This window comes from Sciurus vulgaris (genome assembly GCF_902686455.1).
Source record: "Sciurus vulgaris genome assembly, chromosome: 12".
NCBI lineage: Eukaryota > Metazoa > Chordata > Mammalia > Rodentia > Sciuridae > Sciurus > Sciurus vulgaris.
Genome location: NC_136473.1, coordinates 3089765 through 3100560, shown reverse-complemented (window position 1 = coordinate 3100560; position 10796 = coordinate 3089765). Strand labels below are relative to the sequence as shown.

At 36.6% G+C, this 10796-nt stretch overlaps 1 protein-coding gene across 1 annotated transcript in view; it reads left to right on the top strand.

Moving 5' to 3' along the window:
- Window positions 1-10796, top strand: part of TOMM20 (translocase of outer mitochondrial membrane 20) — a 12809-nt gene extending 2013 nt beyond the window's left edge. The window contains exons 2-5 of the mRNA XM_079108102.1: window positions 2044-2090; window positions 3678-3759; window positions 7718-7860; window positions 9570-10796. Of these exons, the coding sequence (XP_078964228.1) occupies window positions 2044-2090; window positions 3678-3759; window positions 7718-7860; window positions 9570-9614 (317 nt within the window). The 3' untranslated portion in view covers window positions 9615-10796. The remainder of the gene's footprint in view (window positions 1-2043; window positions 2091-3677; window positions 3760-7717; window positions 7861-9569) is intronic.

Here is a 10796-nt window from a genome sequence, read left to right as displayed (position 1 = left end):
AAAATAGCATTTGAGACTAATAGCAAATACTAAGTTAAGTCCTGGCTTTACAGATTAAATGTGTAAGTCCTTTTGGTTTTTCAGTCTGTACCATTTGTCCCTTTATCCCAGAGACCCTATTTGTCTTAGGAAAGAAATTAAAGCCAGAATTTTAATCTAATTACTAAAAATGAAAATAAAATAAGGTATCTTAAATGTTGTTGATGTATCAGTCCCACATATTCAGTGACAACCATACACTTCTCCTCACCCCATGTAGATCACAAATAGAAACAGGTTTCATTCTACTGAGTTTCATTATCATTTTAGTCATTTTCCCCAAATTCTGGCTTAGTGAATTGTATTTTTCACTGTTAATTCCACAAACTTCTTTTTTTAATTATTTTTAATTTTTTTTTTTTTTTTTTTAACGGACTGCATTTTATGCCTTTTGTTTTTACGGATGTGTCTTCACTGCTTTACATTGTTGGGTAGAGAGGCAGAATAGAATCATGTTCGAGGATACATGCTCTGAAGTTCAGCTTAATCACTTACTAGTGACCTTGGTAAATTTTCTCATTTGTAAGATGGAGGCGGCAGTAGTATCTGTTTTAAAGTCATTGGGAGGGTTAAATATGATGATGACATTTAGACTAGGCATGGTGGTGCACATCTGTAATCGCAGTGACCCTGGAGGCCAGGAGGATTGCAAGTTGGAGACCCCCCTTGGCAATGTAGCAAGACCTTGTTTAAAAAACAAAACAAAACTGAGAGTGTAACTCTGTGGTACAGCACCTCTGGGTTCAATCCCCAGTACAAAAAAAAAAAAAAAAAGTTGAAATAGCATCTAACAAGTAGCATCTAAAACTTCTGTGTACCTTGAACGTAACACCTGAGTGTTCCTTGCCTACATTCCAGCCTCCCTACAGTCTTCTAGTCTTACTGCTCCCCTTCCAGTACAGGGTCCAATCTGTATAGGCTGTCTACCTCTTAGTCAGTCTGGTCTGGTGTCTTTTTTTTTTTTCTCCTGCCTGAAGAGGGCCAAAATCCTTAAGCGGATCAAGGATGCAAGGATAGAATTAGTTTCTGTGTTGTTTTTCACACTTAGTAATCCAGTGATGAACACTTAAGGTAGTATTTAAGAAAAATTGGTAGTCTTTACGTAAGGTCAATTTTAACTTATATTTTTATGTTGATATCTTAAGAATTGTTTTTAAGCCTTAACTAGCAGGTAGCACTTTGTGTGTTATGAGGACCTAGAGTTGTCAAGGGACACTGGTGTGATTAAATCTAGTTTGTAGGGATAGTCAGAAAAGAATGTATCCTGACAACTGTAAATTAATCACGTCTGGATTTAGGCAAACAGGATACTGCTTCAGCCATTCATTGACACTCAGTTTTCAAGGGACGTTGCTTGTTTTGTGGCTTTTGTTTCTCGAACTACTCCTATAAGATTAGTTAGGCTTTATTGTTGGAGAGTTAAGACATTTACCTTCCTTAGGTTCTCTAGCTAATAAGTAGTAGAGCCTTACCTTTTCTTAGCTATGCCACCTGATTATTTGTGCTGTCATTGTGGTTTTTAGTGACACTTCAGGCAGAGGCCTTTTTTCCTCCTTAACTAGTACGCAGTACTTGGATTAAGATTTCAGTAGTACTTTTCTGTGTACACTCCCCTCTTTTTTGCCAAATGCAGAAAAACTTAGTTTTCAACATTGAGAATCTGATATGTTTGGTAACAAAATTATAGGAATCTGTAGTCTAGTTCTTGCCCCTGTTCCATGTTAACTCTGTTGAGATCCAGCTGTGGAAGCTGTCTCTGTACTCTGGATTAGTAGACCCAATAACCTAGAGGTAAGGAGAAGGCTCTTGCCCAGACATGTATAGCTCACTGACTAAAACTGTTCATGTTGCCCTGACAGATCACAAGGAGGCCAGGGAGGCTGAGGTTTTTGAAGTCACCAATGTTTTGCAAATAGGATTAATGACTGCCATGGCAATCATACTTAACTTTGATTCCCATTTTGATAATGGCAAATGAAAATATGTACATAACATTTCTTGTAGGAAGAAAGAAACAGAAGCTTGCCAAGGAGAGAGCTGGGCTTTCCAAGGTAATACTAAGTCTGATTTTTGTTTAGATTATGTTGTATATTTTATTCTTTATGGAAATATTATCTAAAAATCTGCTTCAGGTATGTACTTTGAGAAAGCTAGTTGATGTGTTGAAATTTGTTTTCTCTTTTAAATTAGTTTGTGAACAGGTGAGTAATTTAACTGCAGGTCATCCAGTCCTCTGTTGGCAGTAGCAGCATACAGCTACTGGACAAGGCAGTAGTTAGAGGCAATCAGATGATTGCAGAAGATATTTTCACCAGAAGAAGTGTTCTCACTTGCTTTAAAATGATAAAATACAACAACTATTTTTAATTTTCCTTGCTCCAAGTTCTTTTAAAAGGATCATGTTGTTCATTTCCAAAATTACTCAACATTATTTGCACTGATCCAGAATCCCAGGGCCCCACCAATTTTAACCTTGTTGTAGTATGTAAATCTATCCATTTTTCTACTCAAACCTATGCTTTTTTTTTTTTTTTTTAATGGTTACGTAGGTATATCTACTTGATAAAAAATTTTCTGTGACACACGAAGGAAATTAAGTAAATGTTAATGGTGGTGCTTGCTGCTTTCCCTTTTATGGAAATTACTTCTCTTGTCTGGATTGCCAGGACCTGGACTACTGGGCCATTAGCGAGTTTTTTAAAAGGAAGTTAAGGCCAGGAAAAATGAAATGAAATTCTAAAACGTTTTGGTGTTCTGAAGCAGTTAAGTAATCAACATAACTAATTGAATGACTATAGTAAAGTAAAATAGGGAGGTTGTTCTAATATGTCCAGATTACCTTTCTGACTCATGTGATTTGTTCATTGTTTTTGGATATAAGGGGTTCTGTATGGGGTTTTGGTTTGTGTGTGTGTTTGGGGATGAAATCTGGGCTTCACCCATGCCAGGCAATTGCTCTACCACTGAGCCACTTCCCCATCCCTCTCAATGTGTGTTTTTAGATACTGGAATATAATCAAATCCTTACTGTGTGCTTGGAAAGTCAATGTCACCATTTTCTGAAATTTTTTTTTTCATGGATGTTGCATAAGAGCATATACTGTGTAATTCAAAAATCGGAGATAATTATATAGCTGGTGGCATTGTCTATTATAGTTATTTAGATTGCTAATATATAATAAACTATAATAAAATAAATAAATGCAAAGTTATTTAAATAAAGCTGCTTATAGTTTGTAATAGCAAAAAAGACTAGCTCAGCATAAAGAATCAAGTATATAGAGGGTGTAGGTATTTGCAACCTTCATTTTTTATGTATGATTCAGAGCTTTCCCTTTTTTTTCTTCCTTGAGGTATTGGGGTTTACCCAGGACAGGGTCTCACTGTAGTGTCCACGCTGGCTTGGAACTTGTGATCCTCCTACCTCAGCATCCTGAGTAGCTAGAATTATAGGCATGTACCACCGTGCCTGTCTGATTAAGAACTAGAAACTATTCAAATACCAATTTGATCAATAAATGTTTTTCTTTTGTTTTTTATTTAGGAGTTTTTTGGAAAGAAGTCTTTATTTTCTGTGTATTGGTTAGGTCCCTGGTATAATTTTGCTATCACTTACTAAATATTCTGTTTCCAAACAGTTACCAGACCTTAAAGATGCTGAAGCTGTTCAGAAGTTCTTCCTTGAAGAAATACAACTTGGTGAAGAGCTGCTAGCTCAAGGTGATAGTCATTGAAGATGGAGGAACTAGATAGTCTTCACAACAATATAAACTTATAATGGAAAGGGGCTTTGCTTGTGTAGTTGGGGTGTTTTTATAAAAGGTATTCTAAACATTTCAAGATGGGTTTTCAGGTACTTAATAATGTGAGGATTATTTTATAAGATTGACTCCAGAAAGAAATATTCCTTATGGGTTATCATTGTCCATAATGTATTTTAAGCTAGTTTTAGGCTTGCTTGCTTCATCATATGATATAGAGGATATAATAAGTAATTTATAGTGAAGTTACTTTCAAGCAGCTTAGAGTAAATAACCACAGTGCAGTATAAATAATAACTGAAGGAATGTGAGTTAGGAATGTGGTTCTCAATTCTCTCATCTAATCTTGAGGTCTTTTCCAGTGTATGTGGGAAGGAATGACTAATTTAGCCCAGAGAAAGTTAATTTACCTAATTGATGTCACACAGTGAGTTTAAGACAGTGTCATTTCAGAACCAGTCAGTAATCTGACTCAGAATTTAGGCTTTTCATTACCTTGTGCCTCATTTTTTCTATCAGTAGTATTTAAGAAGTACTTTGAGCCAGGTGTGGTGGTGCATGCCTATAATCCCATTGACTTGGGAGGCTGAGGCAGGAGGATCATGAGTTCAAATCCAGCCTCAGAAACTCAGTGAGGCCCTGAGCAACTTTGTGAGATCTGTCTTAAAAATATAACAAAGAAAAAAGGGCTGGGGATGTAACTCAGTGGTTAAGTGCCCCTGGGTTCCTTCCCTAGTACCAGGGGAGGGGAAAAAACAAAACAAAACAAAAAAATAATATCTTCCCAAAGCAAAGCAAAACACAGTAAGAAAACATAGTGCCAAGATCAGCTCTCTTTTGTCATCACCTCTAGGTTTTCAAGTTGACATTTAGGTTGACTTCCAATGCTTCCAGGCTTACCATTCCCCTCAGTGGGTGTTATATTAATTGGTTTTATTTACAGTTCTTGAATTTGGCAACACTGATTCTGTAAAATTGAATGTGTTTCCAAGAAATTTTTTTTAATTCCTATTACGAAATTAAAATTATCAAACTGACTTTCATTTAAGACTTTTATTAAGTTAAATCTTAATCTGTAAATCTGTTTAGTGTTACATTGGCTTTTATTTCAAAAGTAGCTTTGAAGTAATTAATTAAAATGGTCTTTTATTAGATTGTTTTTCTTATTTTTGTTGCTGTATTCCTAGATCAGGTCAGGGTTGGACTGCATGATGTGGAGCATTTGTTTGTGTTTGTTTATTTTATGGGAAGAGTGTAATCATTTTAACATGGTGGTGACCAGTTTTACTTTTAACATTTCCCCTTTCCCAAGAAATAATTTCATTACATAATTAGAATTTGCTTAATTCCACATAGAATCATGGATTGTCTCAGTCCTGTATTCAGATTGACAGTGAATTAAGAAAGATTAAAAATGAGTAGGAAAACTTGTCAAAAGTGTCTTAAGTAGTACGTGTGCAAGGTAGATGCCAATCAGGAAACATTTCCAGGTCCCTTAAGGCCAGGTGCTTCAGTTTCCCCAACAACATGAGAAAGAGGACCCAGGCATTGGTAAAAGGGAAGAACAATTTCCTCAACACCAATACAGTGCTTGATTCCAAATGGCACTGCTACTGAGATCTCAAAATAACTGGGTTTGATATTCATGCTGTGTATAAATGTATGATGCTTTTAGTGCTATTGGAGTTAACAGTTGATCCCACTTGTGATCTGGCTATACAGTCAGCAAAAGTAGTAGCAATATCCACTTTATACAGGAAGGGAGCTAAAGTTAGATTACATTAGTATGTCCTGAATACACACTTCAGCAATGTTGGATCCATAGAAAAGATCATTGCCAGTGCTGATTTAGAAGAGACTTAAGGCCCTTAGGTTATCTCTTCACAAGGAGGAACTGACGTGTCAGCCAGTCTTATTGCCTACAACTGTACCAACCATTAACTGGAACAGTGCACACCCTAGTTGGTTTTCTTGTGATGGGCATCATTACAGCTTAATTTTAGCATCCAGGAAAGGAATTGGTCTAGCAGGTCAAGATGGTGGCTTCTTACACCCCGTAACCGTGGTAATCAGGAGGTATCCTCAGTGTGTAGATGGCACAATAGTAATTTCCACATTGGCAGTAGGAAAACAGCTGTTTCTGATTGTGGTTGAGAGTTTAACAGTGCCTTGCAAACCTTTACCTATACGCAGATAACATCAGATACCTCCAAAGATTTCTTGGTCTTTCCTCAGCAGCTGAGACTAGAATAAGAAACACCATGGTATACCAGATTCAAGACCACATAAAGGACATCAGGAGTGACAGTCATGATACCCTGCTTGTCCTTAGTTTATAGGATAGTTTACATGGAGTGTGATGGTGATGTTCCCTGAGATGTGCTTAGTCCCCTCAAATTTGTGTGGATATATAATATGATAGAAGGAGATCTGACAGTGTATGGAGCATAGTGGGGAGGAGCACAGCAGATGGGTAGCATTCTAAAGCATTCTTTTAAGTCACCAGTTACCCGTGTAAAAGGCTCAGAATACCACTGTCTTGTAACCCTTGATCCGTTTTGTAGTATGTCTTCTCATGGCATTGTTGACTTGGTTTAGAATAAATCTGAATGGGTTCAACATTTGTGCTGTCCCTGGATTAAGGAGAAAATTTAGAAGCATTAGCAGGATTGTGGAGTAAAGGGTCCTGGGCTTAATAACCTGAAACAAATTCCTTAACAAATTCCTTAAAATCTCTAAGCGTTAGTTTACTTTATGTAAAATGATTAGTACTAGTACCTTAGTAAAGGTTGTGAAATGACGTGTACCTGTTTATAAAAATCACTAAGAATTCCAGGAGTGTGACTCAATGCCTGTATTCGTAACGGATTACATAGTGAGTTGCATACAGGAGTCCTGAATTTAGAGGATCTGAATCTTTTCTAAAGATCTTTGCCGTAAATGTGAATGATGTGATACTCAGTACTGTGCAAACCTGCCCTTGCTCCAAAGTCTAAGGTTGTTCACTGTACAAACTTCCTTGGAAGGATCATCTGGAGCAAAGGCAGTATATTGAGAAGTTCAGAAACATGAGCAGCTCCTAGAGAACTGAGCCCCAACTTTTTTTTTTTTTTAAAACAAAGAATCCAAAAGAGATCCCCCCCGAAGATAACTCTTGAAACAGTTTTCTTAATAGGAAATTTCTATATAAAGTACTTAATTTGAAATAACATTTAATAACGTAAGAGTTGTTCAGAAAATTTGTAACAGTGGAGTTAAATTTAAAACAATTAACAGAACAAGGACCACATGGCAGGTACTTAGTATTTATTGAATGAAAATCTAAAAAAAAAGAAAAAAAAACTTCGAATTTTTTTTGAAAGTTATTTATAAATGTTGAAGGAAATTTATAGAGAAATGAAAGTAAATTCTTCACAGTGAAAATAGTTCTTTTTTTTTTTTTTTCTTGTCCTGCTTTTTTATTGTGACCATTTTTCCTACTAGTATCATTTGAGATTATTTTTTCCTTGTGTTTTTATGGGGTAACATTCAAATGGTCCAAAGGGTTGGTTTAAAGTGAAATTTGATCTTCTTTTCACTTGAACCTCTAATCTTCTCTCTCTACTGTCCCAGTGTTAGCAATTTCTTATGTAATCTTTCAGAAATATTTTTAAAATGTAAATAGTAATGTATTTAGATATTTTAACATTTAATTTCCCTCTTACATGTATGTATGTTGTACACACTTCCATTTTAGTACATATAATATGACTCGGGTTTTAAATTTCGTAATATTCAATTGTGTGGATGCATTATAGATTATTTCCAATTTTCTACTTCACAGTGTTTTTGGTCAGCACTAAAAAGACAGTGAGAAGTTGAATTTTTTACAAAAGCCCAGACTTCAGGTTGACTGTAATTTTGTGTGAATTTTGCAGGTGAATATGAAAAAGGTGTGGACCATCTGACAAATGCAATTGCTGTGTGTGGACAGCCACAGCAGTTGCTGCAAGTGTTGCAGCAAACTCTTCCACCACCAGTGTTCCAGATGCTTCTGACTAAGCTTCCAACAATCAGTCAGGTAAGAAATTGGAATGTCATGGAAGAAGTAAGTGGGATCTGAGTTGAATGTTTAGGGATTTTTAGCAGATGTCTAATACTGGTGATACCAGTGCTTGGCCTCGTCTTCCCTCAGGTGTGCCTTTCAAATGTCTGCACCCTAGACCTGAGTCAGGAAGTGTGTGCTTTAGTGTTCAATCTTAGGCCTTGATACTTGAGCCCCCAGAGGCCACTCTCAGCTACTTCCTAAAATTCACTTTCTGCCTTGTGTTCTGGGACACAGGCTTTCCATTAAGTAGCCTGATTCTAGGTATACAGGAGTGTGGACTCCTGACCTTTCTTATCAAAATGCTTATTCCCTCTGTTTCTGAGATGGGCTTTAAGTTTGGAGCTATTTGACTACATCCCTAAATTCCTACTCAAAGGTCCAAAATGCCATTTATTTAAAAGATTAATGCATAACATAAGACTTAAACAGGTTGTGTTCATTTTGAGTTCTAAGGAGCCCAAATAAATCATCTTTTTGGAATAGCATGTCCGTTCCATATATTAACTTCTGAAGTCAGTGTGATTAAAAATTAGTGATGATGGGAAGTTTTCATAGAATTTTTTATAGTTATTAACTGACAAGTTTTTCAGACTGTTTTGTTGTTTGGTCCTAAGGATCAGACCCAGGGCCTTGTGCATATTAAGACAAGCATACTACCACTGAGCCATGTTTTAGCCCTTTCGGACTGGTTTGTACTTAACTAGATTGGAAAAGGACTGGAAAGCTGAGAGTCAAAGATTTGAGCAAAAGAATAGGAAAACCCAAATTTGACTTAAATCTTTTAAATTTAGACTAATGCAGTTCCACTAGTTCCTCTAATCTGTATCAGAATTCTTTTTGATGTTATATACTGTTTGAGGGGCAGCTGTCGTAGTCTGCCTTGTGTTGCTATAACAAAATGTGATGCTGGATAATGTGTAAAGAAGTTTATTTGGCTGACAGTTTTATTTACTGGAAAGTCCAGATGGCACAGTGTCAGTGTGACCCAGGCCCCCTGCCTATCTCACAAAATAGAGAAGCTGGATAGGCACGAGCCATGTGCGGAAGGGGCACATGTGCCAGTGAAGAAGCAAGATAGCAGGGAGGTGCCAGGTTAGCTCCTGTAATAGGAACTAACTGGGTCCTGTGGAAACTAACAGTGACCTCAGCAGTAGCACACCAGGAAACAAGTTTCTAACATATGAACCCATACAACGGCATGCCAGTACTTTGACCTGAGGGTGGTGTCTTTTGAAATGTCTGTTCAGGGTAGCTCCTAAATTCCCCTCTGGAAAAATGTCCTCCTTTACTCAGTTAAACTGTCTTAATGTTATGTAGAAATGTTTGCAGAATGCTGTGTTCCTTCCTGAAATGGCTGTGAGGCATAAAGGGAGATGCTTGGAGCAGAGGAGGATGGGTGAAGGCACTGATCACTATTCTTAGGTTGTATGGGAGTGAAGACTCTTTAAGTTTCTTTTTATTTATGTTACGTGATTGACAAATGTAGCACAGTGTGGGACTGGCAGTGGCGATATTATTTTCTTAGGTAATGGCAATGTATAAAGTGTTAAATGTTGAAATAAATATCAGAATGGGTGAAATCCAGCAACATTTTTTATTTGAATACAAAGCATTTTATGTTGAACTTTAGGATCCTAATTAAATACTTAATGACACTCAAAAATTGTATTTTTATTTTTCAGAGAATTGTAAGTGCTCAGAGCTTGGCTGAAGATGATGTGGAATGAGAAACATGTCAACATAATAAAATCTCAGTTAAAAAATTTAAAAATTCTTAACTTGGAAGTTGAGCAGCTCTGGGAGAATAAGGGCAAATGTGCTTGTTATAGACTGTCCTACACTGAAGTCTACCAAAGTTAATGTTTGCTTTGTGTAGATCCATTTGTTTCTTTTATTTATTTTTCCCAGTGAAAAGTGTATTTTGATAGAGCTTTTCATTTTATAAATACACTGAGTTACCAGAGTATCACAGATTTCATTTATTCCTAAGACATACAGTTAGTGTATGCACGCCATAAGGTTTCTTGGGCTCTAAAAACACCCAGTTCTCAGTTTTAAAAGATAGGCAAAAAGTGTGAAGAATGCACATTTTTAAAGCTAGTACATTTTACTCTAAGTCAGAAAAGTGGATAGAGACTTTATTGTTTGTGAAAAAGGAGCATTAAAGTTTTTGAGAGATCATTCATCTCTGAAACGTGAGGTGTGCTGCTGTGGTGTGTTAACTTTACCTCCTCCCTGTGTATCAGTCTTAAAATCTTTTGTTTAAATCAGTGGGCTTATGTATTTTGGGTATTTATCTCCTTATTTTTTAAGTATATGTTGTTGCGAATGGCACCAGGAGTTAGATCTGTGTGCACCCTGATGTCACCTCACAAGCTTCTCCAGTTTGTGTCTGCTTTCTTTTCCTCATTCATGGGAGGGAATTGACCTGCTAATCCCTGAAGTGTTCCTTTTAGCTTCTGATTCATCTGTTTGCTGTCTTCAAGTCCACCTTCACCTGAGTGTATTTGTGCAACCAGACCTTGCATTTGTTTTAATATTCTGAATTTTGCATGCTTGCCTGAATTAGTATTTCTGAATTGATCTTTTTTAAATGGTATGACTGTCTTTGTTTTCACTGAGACTAAATAATGCTGTCACCACACTGTAAATGAATCTGAAACTTAACCTTTTAAATAACTGGGATGATCTGCTTGTAAAAATGTTCCTTTTTTTGCTTTTATCTTCAGTGTACCTCCTTAATTCTTCTTCAGCTTGATTGTCTTGTGCAGTGAGTGAGGTGTGATCTTGTGACTAAAGACTTGAGAAGACTGGGGTTGGTGGGACCTCATTTTCAAATAGTGGCATATTATCTGAGTCACAGACTCCGTTTCAGAACTGAAAATAAAGATCCTTGGTACTTAATGACA